Source organism: Cavia porcellus, unplaced genomic scaffold (assembly GCF_034190915.1).
Source record: "Cavia porcellus strain 051 isolate PalLab524CR breed Dunkin Hartley unplaced genomic scaffold, mCavPor4.1 scaffold_11, whole genome shotgun sequence".
In the NCBI taxonomy this organism is placed as follows: Eukaryota; Metazoa; Chordata; class Mammalia; order Rodentia; family Caviidae; genus Cavia; species Cavia porcellus.
This window is the reverse complement of record NW_026947494.1, coordinates 34,094,296-34,110,241: the sequence shown is the minus strand read 5'-3', so window position 1 is coordinate 34,110,241 and position 15,946 is coordinate 34,094,296. Positions and strand designations below refer to the sequence as shown.

The 15,946-nt window shown below is 37.8% G+C and overlaps 1 protein-coding gene across 1 annotated transcript in view; it reads left to right on the top strand.

Moving 5' to 3' along the window:
* Window positions 1-365: 365 nt before the first annotated feature.
* Prkaa1 (protein kinase AMP-activated catalytic subunit alpha 1) overlaps window positions 366-15,946 on the top strand; it is a 27,444-nt gene continuing 11,863 nt past the window's right edge. The window contains exons 1-3 of the mRNA XM_063258114.1: window positions 366-591; window positions 11,247-11,388; window positions 12,980-13,073. Of these exons, the coding sequence (XP_063114184.1) occupies window positions 462-591; window positions 11,247-11,388; window positions 12,980-13,073 (366 nt within the window). The 5' untranslated portion in view covers window positions 366-461. The remainder of the gene's footprint in view (window positions 592-11,246; window positions 11,389-12,979; window positions 13,074-15,946) is intronic.

Here is a 15,946-nt window from a genome sequence, read left to right as displayed (position 1 = left end):
GCTCTGCGCAGACTCAGTTTCCGGGGAAAGATGGCGACAACCGAGAAGCAGAAACACGACGGGCGGGTGAAGATCGGCCACTACATCTTAGGGGACACGCTGGGCGTCGGCACCTTCGGCAAAGTGAAGGGTGAGGACCCCTGGGGCAGAGGCCGCCCCCGCCCCGGGCCCAGCGGCTTCTTCCTGTAGCGCCTCTCATCCACCCCCGCGCCGCCCCGCGTCCCCCTCTCTGGCTCGGCGGCCCCTGTCCGGCTCCTGCGGGGAGCGAGCCCGCGGCTGCGGCGGGGCGGCGCTGCCCCAGGCCCTGGCGGCTCAGTGGGCTGGGGCCGGTCGCCATGGCGACGGCGCGCCGGCGGTGGGGCTGGTCTGCGCGAGGAGTGGGGAAGCCGCTAGGTGCGAACTTTCCCAGCTGCGGGAGTCGGACGCTGTCCGGGTCGCCGGGGCCTTCGTTCGCCCGGGCTATGCTCCTGAGGCTCCAGGCCAGTCCATCGTTTCCTCGCGGTCCTCCTGGCTGTGCACATTTCCATTCCTGGTGTGAGGTTGTGGACTCACTTGCCCTTGCTGTTTCCTGGGAAGAATATTCTTCCAAAAGTAAGGTTGCTTTGAGCGGGGAGAACACAAGTAACATGACGAAACGACACAGAACATTTCGTCGGAAAGTACTACTGATGACCTTCATAGCGGTTAATGGCTATAAAACGATCCTGCGGTGCTTGGTTTATGTGCAGGGTGCTGAATCTGTGCCTTCCGTATTTTCCAGTTATCTAGAGACATGTAGTTACTGTGTGCCAACCCTGGCAGGTAGAACAAGTGTTGCTTTTAGATGATATTTATTAGTTCATTTAGTGCAGTTCGTTTCCATTTATTTTCATAGGACTTTTTTTTTTTTGTTTTTGGTACCAGAGAGCGAACCCACGACCTCGAGCTTGCCAGACAGGCGCTTTGTTGCTGAGCTGTATTCCTAGCCAGGACTTTTTATTTTCCATAAACAATGTAGTGTATCATTTGAACTTTTTGTTAAGAAACTGTAGAATATAGCCAGGCGTGGTGGTGTACACCTGTAATCCCATGAGGCAGGAGGACTGCCAGGAGTTCCAGGCCAGCCCATATTACATAGTTCAAGAGCAGTCTGAGCTACATAGCTAGACCATGTCTTAAAACAAGAAAATCAAAACAAGTGTAGAACCTTTCTTATCCTTATATGGCAATACAGAGAATAACAGACTTGTTCTCTAGGCCATCCATCGCACAAAAATTTTAACTGCAAGCTTTGTGAGGCATACTTTTTGTGTTTAAAGTATTCACCTTTGTTACTAGAGACATAGAGGACATTTGGAGCTGATAAAAATAATTCATGCTTTGGCTTTTGAGAAATTACATACACTCTGTCTTGCATATACTAAGCACTTAGTAAATACTTGACTTAAAAGAAAAAAAGCTTGTTTGCTCTTTTTTTTTTTTTAACTTTTTATTGGTACCCGGGATCGAACTCACCTGCTTGCAAGGCAGGTGCTTATGCCGCTGAGCTAAATCCCCAGCCCCTAGAATAAAAGCTTGTGAAAATATGTACAGTGAGTTAACTAAGTCTTGCTCTCCTAGCACTAAACATTTTCTGACTTTAAGTCTGAAAGAGGAGAACATTTTTTTCTCTTGCTCTTTTTGAGTCATAGTACTGCGAAATTGCTGTATAGCTTATAGGGAAGCATAGACTCAGTATCTGCCTAAATGGCCTCCAACCAGGAGCAAATGACAAGCTGGGTGGGTGGCACATGCTTGTATCCCAGCACCCTTGCTGCTGAGACAGGACAATCACTGCAAGTTTGAGACCACCCTGGTTTACATAGAGAGTTGCAGGCTAATCTCAACTACAAAGCAAGAGATCTTGTCTCAGAAACCAAAACAGAATAATCAAATGACTGAGTAGGGTAGTAATAGCTAGTAAAGTGGATCTGTATTAGGTCACACTGTTTTTGTATTCTTCGAGCGTTTTTTTTTTTTTTTTTTAATTTAGCTTTCTTTATGCTGTCTTTCTGCCTGTTAGCAATTATAAACTTGTTAGCAATTAGTTTACAAATGTTCCTCAGGAATGCACATTAATGCTTCTAAAATAATGATAAGACAATTTGCACCCCTTCACAGAGTTCTTGGATATGGTGTCCACTGTTCTGAAGAGTGAGGTCTGGTTTTTTTTTGTATTTGATAAGTCTTCTGGTACAACAAATAGAAAAGGAGGGAGAGATTTTTCATTTTCTGGATTTGATCTGTAATGTATCTGATGTGAATCTAGTGATTCTTTTTCACCCACATTCCTCTCTTGAGATCCTCCGGTATTTTGTCAATGTCAACAACCTCTCCAAAAAAAGAGGGCCAATATTAAAGTTAAAGGATCATAAGTTTCTGCGTTGTGATAGATCTGTTCATAGACATCTTCAGCCACTTCATTTTGTGAGTTGTTAAACAGTTGGGATGCTTTTTGCCAACTCGTTCTATGTTTCTGTCTCCATAGCAAGGAAGACCAACCTGCCTCTTGTATGTCTTAATAGTGTGTCCAGTCTCTTATGATTAGAGGAGCCATGTGCCACTTGTTATAGGCATTAGAAAGAGAGAATTACAATTATCCTCAGAGAATATGGTTCATGCAGACAGAACTTTTATACTTATTTGTGTACTTTGTTAAATTTAACATAGGAATCTAACAGAACATGTAATTTCAAAATGTAAAAAAATTCCCAGTATGACATTTCATGCTTATAGGAAATTTAATTTGGGGGGAGAGAAGCCTATATATTCATAGTAATTATTTTCTTCCTAGGCTAAAACAGTTCTTTGGTTACTTTATTCACTTATGTATTTTGTCTTTTTAAGACAGTTTAACTATGCAGTTCAGGCTGGCTTTGAACTCACTTTGTAGCCCAAGCTGGTCTGAACTCACAGCAATCCTCCTGCCTCAGCCCCTATACTTTGATTACTTAATGATAACATTTTGAGAAGAAAGTTTAAATTGAAAGTTTTATTTGCTTGAATTATTCGAAGGTATCATTTGACTTTCTTTTGTTTGTAAAAATGTTGGTCTTTACTCCCTTATTCACCCTTCCCTTCATAGAACAGTTACAAAATAATGGGTGAATAGTTATGTTACTATCATGATAAATTAAAATGGCACATTTCACTTGTAATCCCATTATGCATGAGGTTAAGGAAGGAGAAGAGCTGGGAGAGTTTGAGGCCAGCCTGAACTATGTAGAGATTCTGTCTCTAAAGTGAGGAAAAAATAAGTTTTAAGGGAAAACTGGTTTTAGTGGGCTATCTTCACCAAATGATTTGTTTATGCAAACTTACTAAGTTGGTAATTCTACAATTTTAGGTAAATTGGTGGTTATTCTTGTGAACAAAGTACAGGTAAAATTATTCAAAATTTCCTTTAATTAAAATAACAATCTGTATATAAACTAAAGCTATATAATTTTGAATGAATCTCAGGAGTACAGGGTTAGGCATCAGAAATGAGTTGTAAAGAATATACAGTCTGATGCTGTTTATATAAATTTTAAAAACCTACAAAACACTGGTTCAGTACTGGTGGGAATATAAATATCACTTCTGTAGCGTGAGACAGTAGGTATTAAAATTCACCTAGTAATACTACATGTAGGTAGTTATTCCATAGATGTACTACGGTAATGAATAATAGTTGCCATAGTTCTAATATAAATGTTTGGACATAACCTTTGTAATAGGATAATAGTTAAATTATGATTTATGTAGACAGTGAAATACCTTGTAAATATTAAGAAAAAATGAGGAACTTGATATAATTTAGCAACAATTTCCAAGTGTATTTTTATGATGAAAAAGTACAATGGTATGTATAATACATTTATCTACCACTAATGTATAAAAGGCAGGGGCAGATACACATGTCTGTGTTACTACTTTTGTATACACAGGCATCGTGTCTCTTTAAAAATACACAAGAGTGTGTCACAGTAGTTGCTAGAAGGAAAACTAGGTAGAAAGAGACACTGTTTGTTCTTTTGATTTGTGGATAGTAGTCAAACTTTGAAATTATATAAAATTAAATGTGTGAAAACGTGGAAACAATGTTGCTGTGTTTTTCATGGAGTTATACTTAGGTAATAGTATGTATGTGTGGGAAGCAAACACCAACTTTAGGGGTTATCTTTGAGAAAGAGTAAGGAGAAAGTAACCATCAGGCTTCAATTGGGTCTGTAATATGATACTGCTTAAACGTGGTGGTACATGGGTATTTGGTTTTGGATGTGCCTGAAATGTTTGTTTTTTAAAAAAATAGTTTTGGTTTTGCTTTGTTTGTTTTTTGTACTAGGGACTGAACCCAGAGCCTTTGTACTGAGCTATGTTCCAACTTCCCGCTCCCCCCCCCACACCTTTTTTTTTTTTAAAGACAAAGCCTCACAATTGCCTAGGCTGGGCTTGAACTTTTAATCTTTTTACCTCAGCCTCCCAGCAAATTGGAATTACTGGGTTGTACCCCTATGCCCAGCTTAAAATAGGTAGCTTTTTAAAAATGTTTACCTGCAGCTTTTAAACTCACCCCTCTCCAGGATTAAGCTATTTCCATAACACTTTTAGTAATGAAATTTTCATTATTTTAGAGTGGGAACAAAATGGTTAGGAGGATAGAATGTCTTCAATAGCTGTTTGTATCTTTGGCATCTGTAGCCTTCTAAAGTCCTCTCTTTCAAAGTATGATCTTCTCTTCAGGAATATATGTCTGATTAGAACAGCCTTTGTTACAGTGTTCTAAAGTTAGACAAAAATTCTCCATGGAGAGCAGTAACATGGTTGCTACCTCATAGTTGATTAATGGGCTGTTCTTGTGAGACACTGTCAATGCTGACAACTTTTTTGCTGTATAGCAAAAGCAAGTTTTGTGTAACCAAAATACCAGTAGTAAGTCAGGTGTGGTGGCTCATGCCTGTGTAGTAATCTTGATATTTGGGAGGTTGAAGTAGGAGGAACACTGGAGCACATGAATTCCAGATTAGCCAGGGCAACATTGAGATCCCCTCTGCCTTCTGAAAAAACAAATGATGATGAAACCAAAACAAAACAAATAACATTCTGTCCTGCATTTTCCCAAAGTAGCATTGTAGCACAGTTACAAAATGTGAACAGTCTGGAGGATAAAGTTTTGTATACAGAGACATAGTTCTCTTTAAAAATACACAAGACAATTCCTTATTAACACAGATTCCTGACGGCTTCATTTACTACTATACTCCTGATTTGTCTGTGGAGCAGCAATGTGGCTGGAACAGAGTTTTCTGAATGGAGAATCTTTAGCCTAGTTTTGAGAAAACAGTTAGTTTCTGATAAAGTGCCGAGAACTTTCCTCATTGCTGGGGTGACTAGAGTAGATAGCTCTGAAGACTTGGGAGTCAGAACTGTCCCAACTTGATCATAGTGTCTTTGCAAATTAGAGAATCACTTAGCCCCTCAGTTCCTACATCTGTGAAGAAAGATAACTGCATTACAGGCTCACTGTGAGGCCCAAATATGGTAATGTGGGTGCTTCCTGAATCTAAGATACTGTATTTTTTAATTTTTTTTATGCGTACCGGGGATTGAACTCACGACCGCTTGCTTGCAAGGCAGGTGCTTATGCCGCTGAGTTAAATACCCAGTCCCAAGATGCTGTATTTTTAAAAATATTTTTCTGAAATTTTAATAATGGAAGTATATTGATAATTGGGTTCAGGGCAGCTACTTCTGTTCCTGTAAGGACCGTGTAACAAATTACAATATGAACTTAAATCATCAATATTTTGCTGGGATGAAGAAGGAAGGGGAAGAATGAGTAAATTGGAAGAGCTTATTTCTACTCTGAAAGATAACAGTGTTGGGATGTTATAAAATATTGCAGAGAAAATTTGCATCAGTGTAAGGTTGGGCTCTTGCCCCCCCCCTTCTGTGCTGCCCTGATTGTGTGAATGGCCTGGATGCTGCTCTCATGATCACCTGTGATGCTTAAAAGAGGGTAAACACCAGGTTCTCATTAGGTGATGTTTAAGGGTCCTCATCTGCTTTCTAGAGGTGATAATGAAGCTTGGTTACATTGGTGAATTTTAAATCACTAATGATCACAGAACAGGGAAAATTGTTGTGACTCTCACATGGACCATGAAGAAGCAAGATGGAAAAGTGCTTTTTTTTGCAGCACTGGAGAGTGAACCCAAGGAGCACTGAGCTGTACTCCAGCCTTTTGTAATTTCATTTTAATAATCTATCTATCTATCTATCTATCTATCCCGGAGACAGGATCTTGCTAAGTTGTCCAGGCTATCTTCAAACTTGTCTCCCTTCTACCTAGCCGCCTGTTGGGATTCTTTTTCTAGAGATGTGAAAGGCACATAGAAACAAAATTCCTCAATACCTTCTCCCCAGAAAATAACAAAAACAAAACAAGACTTACAGGTTTGTTTGTTGTTTGGTACCGGGAATTGAGCTCAGGACCTCACACTTCCCAGGCAGGTACTTACACCACTAAGCTATATAACTGCCCCCCCCCCCTTTTTTTTTAACTGTAGGACTTTTCGGAGCCTTTACTTGTTAATTAATAAGTGAGACTTCAAAAATGAGACTGTACCTTTCCCAGATTTAGGAAATCTCCTTCTGTGGAGAATTTCTGGTCTTAATGCTCTGAGCAACATATTTCAGGAAATCTATGTTAATAATATTAGTTTATGAGTTTTCTAGTCCATCGAAATAATTAGAACATTGGAAAAGTGGGTATATCCATTGATTACTGTACACTATGGAGGATAGCACACAACTTTAAAAAGCGGGAAACCAGTGCAGCTGGGATGTGTAGTATGCTAGGAACAAGAGTCCTCTGGCTGAGGAACTCTCAGGATAGCATTGTATGAGGGCACAGCAAGGTAACTGACATTCGTATGGGGTGAACATTTGTTTGTTCTTGTTGTATACAGTGTGTTCCGCATAAGAAATCTTGAGCTGGGGATTGTGACTCAGAAGTAGAGTGCTTGCTGAGTAAGCACAAGGCCCTCATTTCAATCTCCAGTACTGCAATAACTAATTAACTAACTTACTTTTCACCTGGGTGTGTTGTGTATGCCTCTAACCCACCACTCTGAAAAGCTGAATGTCGTAGTTTCATTGCTGAGACAAAATACCCAACACCTACTAGTTAAAGGAGGAAAGGTTTATTTTACTGTTATTAACAGTTTGTAGAGGTTTCATTCCATTGTTGGCTGACTTCAGGGCAGGGCACCACACCATAGGAAAAAGAGTCCATGGCAGAGCAGGTAGGAAGCAGCAGGTTTCCTTTTTTCCTTTTTAAAATTCCATTCAGGCTATACACCCATTGGTTGGTGCCAACTCACATGCAGGCTAGGGCTTCCATTATCCATACCCAGAACTATCTTAAGCAGTGGGCTTTTAGTTATCACAGACCCATCCAGCCACTTCTGAAAAGCCCCACCCATGAGTACATGAGGCTTTGGGGGACATCTAGATACAAGACACAACGCTGGTGCAGGGGGAGTGGAGGATTTCAGGTTTGAGCTCTGCCTATGCCTAATATGAAGGATTCAGTGTATTATTTTCAAAAATACAAGACTGTAAATTAAAGATTCCTCTCATGTTAAACTTTTATATTTTATTAAAAGGGTGTGTATACAGTGTTAATATTTACACAGGAATTGCATAAATGTCTTCCTGGGGATTACTTTTAAAAAGATTTATCACATTTTGTTTGCCAGGTTTTGGAAAAGGCATGAATTTTTGATGAGACCTGGGATCCAGTGTTGGGTTTGCCACTATCAGCTGAGCAACTGGCCAAGTTATTTTGTCTTTTTGTGTTGTCAGTTTGCTATAAAATGTTGCTTATAATACCAGCCTTCAAGAATTTAGTACAAAGTACATATGCATGTAAAATGATTATTATGTACAAATAATAACTGGTAAGATATATCCCTTAATTATATTACATACTATAAATGTGTAACTAGATTTATAATATAAAAATTGTATTCATTTAAAAAATTCTTGCTTAATTTAATCCCTCTCTGCTCTTCTGTGACCAAGTAAGTATTCCTGTAGTTTTTAGTAAGCGAAATCACTGTCAAGGACAGGTACTGTGTGTATGTATGTCTGTTGGATAGCTGTTGAATATTAACCAAAATTAGGAAATGTGTTGAACTTTAGAAGCTACAAATCTCCTGATTGGTGGTAGTATTGGCAGTATGGATGGTGTAGCAGGTTGCATGAAATGTGTACATGTCTAAGAAGGACAGCTATGACTTAGCATTTCCAGTGTGTCTAAATAAAGGGATGCTCATGAAGCTAAATGAATAGAAAGCACAGGTCAAAGACCTAAATAATAACAGCTACCAAATTTTTATCTGTCTTCTTCTGTGTACTGAGTGCTATGGAAAGTGCCTTACGAACATTATTTAATGTATTATGATGGTTGCACCTATGGAATGTCATATTCTTATTTTTACAGATGAGTAAATGGCTGGGGCTTTTTAACTTGTCTTGGTCAAATAGCTATTCCTTCAACAGGAATAAAACTGAAACTTACAACATCTGTAGTCTGTGTACATATTGCTTTCTCATGCGGTAGTGGAATTAGTGTTCAGTTCTACTCCTGACAAAGATGAATTCACTATTACTGTCCTCCTTCCCCTACTTTTGGAATATTTTAAAGGTTAAAAAATGTAAAACTGAGTAAAATTTGAAAAAAAATGGCCATAAAATAAAGTTTAGCAAGTTATCATTTTAATGTATTTTTCTGTAGTTGGATATATATGTGTGTGTGTGTATATATATATATATATATATATACACACACACACACGGTTTGTAAGAACATTTTTTTGTATTTTTCCTCTTAGGAGTTATGTTATGTTGGGATAACTGTTTTATACTCCTCTTTGAAATTGGGCATTTAGGTTGTTTGGAGTCTTTTATGCTTTTAAAATACAATGAAATATGCCTACTTAGGCACATTTTTATCTACTTAATTCTCAGTGAAAGTCTTAGGAGAAGGATTACACTTTTTGTGGGAGGCGATAATGGATAATGTAATATCACCCTTACTGCTCACATAGGGCATTGGCTGCCCTTTTGCTTTTCTGGAATGTTCTATTGGTTACTCAATCATGAAAATGGAGTTAAATCTACTGCTTGGTGTCTTCACCAAAAAAAAAAAAAAAAAAAAAAAAAAAAAAAAGCGTACTGATTTTCTATTTAACAGACAAAAAGAAAAACTAACTTGTTTTTGCCTATTTGGTTGTTTCTTAATGGTGTGTGTGTGTGTGTGTATGTATATGAGTTTGAGTGATTTACCAGTTACTCTCTGGGCCCCTTCACTGTCCTCATTTTCTTTTTCTTTTTCTTTTCTTTCTTTCTTTTTTTTTTTTTTTTTTTAGGTAGGGTCTCACTGTATTCTAGGCTGGCCTTGAACCTACTGTATTAATTCAGGCTGGCCTCGAATTTGCAGTGATTCTCCTGCCTCAGCTTCCCAACTGCTACGATTACAGGCATGTAAAGCCCACGCTGTGCTTTTACACTGTCTTCAGTTTTAAATGCAGTTGTACTTTTGTCATTTCTTGTATTATTTTGAAAGTGAATAAATCACATCTATTTTCTTCTATTTTATAATTTGATGAAATTCTCAAGTATTAGAAAAAGCTTTGTAGTATAATCTTGTTGGTTATTGATTTTATTCTTTTTGGGGGGTTTCTGTTATTTTTCACAGGCAGTAACATTTGCTTATTATTATTCCAGAAGTGACCTAAGTGGAGTACCTGTTCTATGGCTGTTACTTTCCCTCTTATTCTTGGTGTTTGCTTAATAAATTTTTCTCACAGTATTGGTATATCTTGATGCTTTCTAAATGATTTTAATAGTTCTATAAAATTCTTGCTTTACTTTTCCTTCATAACTTCTGGATTATATTCTCTGATCCCTCTAAAAATAGTTAATATTTTTTCCTGAAATACCAATACATGCCCTGGGCAAATTTAATGTCTATTTTTAAATTCTAATTTTTGTATCATAGTCTTTTGGTTTTCTTGCCTTAGCAATTATTATGTACAGTAATTACTGGTTATTATTATTTAGTTCCAACAAACTGTTTTATTTCTTAACAGAACTTTTAACATTTTTCTGGACTTAATAAATGAACTTAGTTTTTTCATTTTAGTTTTCTTCAAACCTAAAGCTAAATTTCCCTTATTTTCTAGTGCTTTTATACTCTCCCATACTTTCAAACCTGTCAGATGGATAACAAGCTCACCCACACACAGACCCCTAAGAGGAACTATTTTGGATCCTCTGTTGCTTTCCTATCTGTATGTGTTGCTGTCTGGACCTTCTTCACATCTTTATCTGTACTCTTCCTTGGTTACCATTTTGAGAAATCTATTTTTCACCCATATTGGATCCCTTTTTTTACGAGAGCCCCTGCCATTTTTCTTAGTGTCCTTCTCTATTTTGATGGACTATACATTCTTGAGTAGATTCTTGAGAAAGAGGCACAAAAGTAAAAAATTTGGAGACTTTGCCTCTATAGCAGTATCTGCATTCTGTGACCATTGGTGTCTGGGCATAGCATTCAAATTTAGAAGATAAAATCTTGATGTGCGCGCGCGTGTGTGTGTGTGTGTGTGTGTGTGTGTGTGTGTGTGTGTGTAGTACCAGGGACTTGTGCATGCTAGCCAAGCATTCTACCACTGATTACATCTCTAGGTCTATTTTCTAATTTTAACTTCATCTTTGAAACATACCATGTGCCTATGGAGCCAAAATCCAAATGGTACAGAAGATTATTGATGCTAACGGAATTGTGTCTGTGGCATGAGGGAGTTCCAGGGGAGGGGTGTGATGAAAGTTCTGTAGCATATGATTATAATGGTAGTTAAATTAGTTTCTACATGTTAAAATTCATACAACTGGAAGATAAAAACTTCAATTTATAGGTAATGTCAGTTTAAAAAATGAAAAAAACTTCAAACAGAATAAAACATGCAGCAAAAAGAATCTTTTTCTTTCTCTCCTTAGCCTTCCAGCTTTCTTGAAGAAATCAGTTATCACTTTCATATTTATTCTTCTCTTTAGAGAAGAAATCTTTGGAGGTGAAATTAGGCAGAAGAGAAAAAAAATTAAACCTGCCAATACATCAAAATATATTGTCAACCAATTCTGGTACTAATTTATTCAAATTATTTTTCCTGCAGTGGGCAAACATGAATTGACTGGGCATAAGGTTGCTGTGAAGATACTCAATCGACAGAAGATTCGAAGCCTTGATGTGGTAGGAAAAATCCGCAGAGAAATTCAGAACCTCAAGCTTTTCAGGCATCCTCATATAATTAAACTGTAAGCTCTATTTATATTAAATATGTTCCCGTCATCTTTTTATCACTTTCGTTAACTTTCCTAATCTGACAAGTGAGAAAGATGACTGATAATTCTTCCTCTTTTGTAAGGGCTTGAAGTTTCTTCCTGTTTATGTATTTATCTAACACTGTCAGCTTTGCCCATTTTCCTGTTTGTGTATTTATCTACCATTGTTAAATAGGCTCATTTTCACGTGTTAACTTTGTGCATATTACCATCATCCTCCTCACTCTGTCCTGTCTTCTGGACAGATGCTCTTCTAGTAGAGTTTAGTGCTTTTATTCCTGTAGAACCAGCAATTTGTTTGCTAGCAAAAATTCTGTACCTCCCTATTTCCATGTGTTGTTAATTAGCCTCACTACAGAAGTGCACTAGAGTTTCCCTGTATTGCTTATATTTGGTCATGCAAATAAAATTTCAGGAATGTAGTATTTTAATAGGGCTGTAGTCATACAATTGCCAATTGTAGGGTTTACTTATTTATTGCTTAGCTCCTGCTTTATTATGCAGACCACGAAGCTGCTTAGACTTTCTGTTGCATTGGCTAATTGTTTCATTTTCATCTCTTCTCATTTGTTGCAGTGGCTTAAGTATGATATGGCAATGATCCCTAAGTGTACATTTCCTGTTTTGAAACCTCTTTTCTGCACCCTGGACTTCTATCCCCCTGCTTACTTTACATCTCCATTTAGATGTCCAGGAGGCCCTTCAAACTCCACATAGTCACATCTGAACTCTTCATGCCATCTTAGGCTTACTCTTCCCATAGTTTTCACCATTGCTTAACAGTTGCTTAAGAACAGAAACTTAGAAGCCATTCTTAGTTTCCTATTTCCCTTGCTTCCTACCACCCGTTCCATCTCTTCGGTCAAACACACCTGACCCGTTTGTCAGTGTTTGTCATGATTAGACTGATCTGAGCCAGTCTCTCGTGAACTACGCCAGTAATCTCCTTCTTCCACCTTTATCTTCCACAGTCCGTTCTTACGTGGCAGTCACCCTTTTAATATACCACAGCACACGACTCCTTAAAACTATCACTAGCTTTTATATTCTTTCAAGTGAAACTCAAGAATGTCTTTGCGGCTTATAAAGTTCTGTGTCTTTTGGCCTCCAGTTAAACTTGCGACTCCAGGTCCTGTTTCTCTCCCAGGTTGCTCTGCTATTGCCTTCTTACATTCCTTGAACACGCCAAGCAGGCTTCCACCTGGGGCCTTTGCAGTTGCTCTTCTCTCTCCCTTGTTCACTTCCTTCCAGATAAGGCCATAGTTTGCTTCATTATTTTCTTCAGGCTCTCTCAAATGTTACCTTATTAGAAGCGTTCCTCGATGATGCTGTACAGAAGATTGTGCTTTATTTCTCTTCATAGCATGTTCTGCCACTTGAAATACTGCTTTTTGTTACCTGGCTCCTAGAACATGGACCATGAGAACACAGAATTTGCTTTGTTTCCTGTAGTGTTCCTAGCTATTAGCACATTACCTGGTATACTGCTGGTGCTTAATTAATATTTACTGAATGAATGAATATACATGTTTTAATATTAGTAGATAATGTTTTCTCTCACCAGGTACCAGGTCATCAGTACACCATCTGATATTTTCATGGTGATGGAATATGTCTCAGGAGGAGAGCTATTTGATTATATCTGTAAAAATGGAAGGGTAAGCAGTTCTGATTTAATCCTGTATATATTTTGTAACTCTCCTTATCGCTTACTAGCATCACAATGCCAGAAAGCAATTTTAAGAGGCCTATTTTGTAACAAGCTTTTTTCATGTATAGTAAGTACCCAACTTAGGAACAGCTGAGTTCAAACTTTCACAGGTGTGCTGTATAAGACTCACTTTGTTGGCTTATGAATGAATGATTTATGAACAGTTGTCCTAGAATGGAACTTGTTTATAAGTCAGGGACTTACTGTACTTGCTTAAGATCATAGACTATTCATAGCTAAATGGACTTTAAAAATGATTTTCTTGGGGCTGGGGATTTAGCTCAGCGGCATAAGCACCTACCTTGCAAGTATGTGGCTGTGAGTTCGATCCCCAGTACCAATAAAAAAGAAAAAGACAAAAAAAATTAAAAAAAAAATGATTTTCTTAGTCTGCTAAAACATGTGGATACTGAGCCTTATAGTGTATATATTTGCTCAGGGTCACATGATTTGTCAGTGAGAACTGCATTGAGACCCCAGAACTCATAATCTGACTTACACCTTCGTTATACATAAAATATACTGGTAAGCTGTTAAATAGCTAGGCCTTAGTAGTCACCTGTAGCCACATTTAAATTTTTTTTTTTTTTTTTGGTACCTGGGATCAAACTCACAATCTTCTGCTTGCCAGGCAGGCACTTGTGCTGCTGAGCTAAATCCCCAGCCATAGCCACATTTAAATTACATTCAGTTTTTGATTTCAAAAATCTGATGTTCCTGGAGTAGTAAGAACAGGCTTCATGAAAGAGGTAGGAATTAGATATAAAGAATTTAGAGCTGGATGTACCCAAGAAAACATTTTCAATAGTACTTTACATCATAGATTAAAAAAAGCTGAATACTGTTCGCTGCCCTTACTTTTTTTTCATACGCAGGTTATCTGATATGTAAAAGCTTCAAAAGCTCCATTTTTCTTTTTTTAATTTTTTATTTTTAGTACCAGGGATCAAACTCATGACCACATACTTGCAAGGCAGGCACTTACGCCACTAAGCTAAATCCCCAGCCCCTATTCATTCATTCTTTATAGCATGTCTGCTTCATCAAATTATTACCCAAGTTTATTTTACTGTTGTTTTTAACATGGTTAATTTCTACTTTAGGCATTTTTCTCAACACCCTGCCTCCCCTCTCCACTCTCCCCATATGTCCAGCTCCCAAAAAACGTCTGCCTAGAAAAATGGAAATGGGCCAAACTGAATTGATATATTTTTCTTCTGTTTTTCATTTCTTGACTATTGTTTCATATTGTGGGAATTTTGCCTTTTGAATGATAGAATTTTGGTTGTCATATTTTATGACAGAGGCTCTCTAAAGTTTTCTTTAAGAAGTCTGGGGCAGGGTGTTGTAGTACATTCTTATATTCTTATTTATTTATTTATTTATTTATTTATTTTTTGTCTTTTTCCTTTTCATCGGTACCAGGGATCGAACTCATGACTGCCTGCTTGCAAGGCAGGCGCTTATGCAGCTGAGCTAAATCCCCAGCCCCTATTCTTATATTCTTACAATCCAGAAGGCTGAGGCAGGAGGATTATGTGTTTGAGGTCATCTTAAGCTACATAGCAAGTTCAGGACAGCGAGTAATATATAGCAAGATTCAGTCTCAAAAAACAAAACAAAAACAAACAGATCTCCTTCAATACTAAAAAACCAACATGCTATTTTTTGCTCCACAGATGTTTTAATCTTAGCTGTTAGAGGATGAGTTTTTTTTCTTGTTTTGTAATGTTTTTAAAGTCATCTTCAGTTCTTTGCTGTTTTGTACCTTCTGTGCTTTAAAATTGCACTTTTTTTTCTTGATTTTACTTGCTCCTTTCTTTTGTTCATGGTCCTTGCTCAGCTATATTGTGTTTCTTGGTTTTCCACTTCCTGTACAGTTAACAGTAAATTACTGAATGTCAAACTCATACAAGTGGAACTGATTGGTGGGAATTGTTTTAGGTTGAATTGGTAGCAACCTGTCCATTTTATTAAGGTACATTATATGTCATTAGTAACATTTTTTTTTTTTAATCCGACGTGTTACAGAAGAAACCTTCCACTAGAAGGCATTAGTTTAGCTGTCAGTTCTACTAGAACTGAGTGGGGACGATGGCTACAAGTCTCACCTGTTGGCTTCACTTAACCCACACGTTTTCCTCATGATGTCTCATCTCTGTCTTACGTCCTTGACAACACAGCTGGTCCAGCCTTACTAGAATAACCTATAGGTCTTACTCCCCAGTAGGGGTCAATTTAAAAGCTGCTTACTTCAACCCAGTGGTTCTGTTTTCCGCTTATCTACCATTTCTGCTTTATGGAGTTGCTGATGCTTCCAATTTCTAACCTTTTCCAGGGTTCCGTGTGTTGATGAGTTTATTTCTTACTACCCACTCCCCCATAGACTGAGGTTTTGCTTTTTCTGGGGCAAGTCTTTATCACTGTTCATCTACTGTTCAGCAGGGTAACTCTTCTTGATGACTGCTGTCTCTTACTTTTGTTATTCTATCATTATATGCCTCTTCTATTGCTGATGTTATTTTAGTGATTATTTTAAGGATACAATCTGCTGTGTTTAACTGAGAATATGCTTTGACTTTTCTAATTTTTTTGTAGTAGGATTGTTCATAATGGTTCAGTAGTTAGTCATACTTTCATTTTCAAAAAAATTACTAGTATTTCGGCTGTCCCAGATTATCCATGCCAGTCAAGGAGAAGAATTCAGGTTTTGGATTGCTAATTTGACACTTATCAGAGAATTGAGAGTTCTTTGCTTGGATGATTAATAGCTTATTTATTAAATATGATGGGAACAAGCATATACACGTCATCACTTAT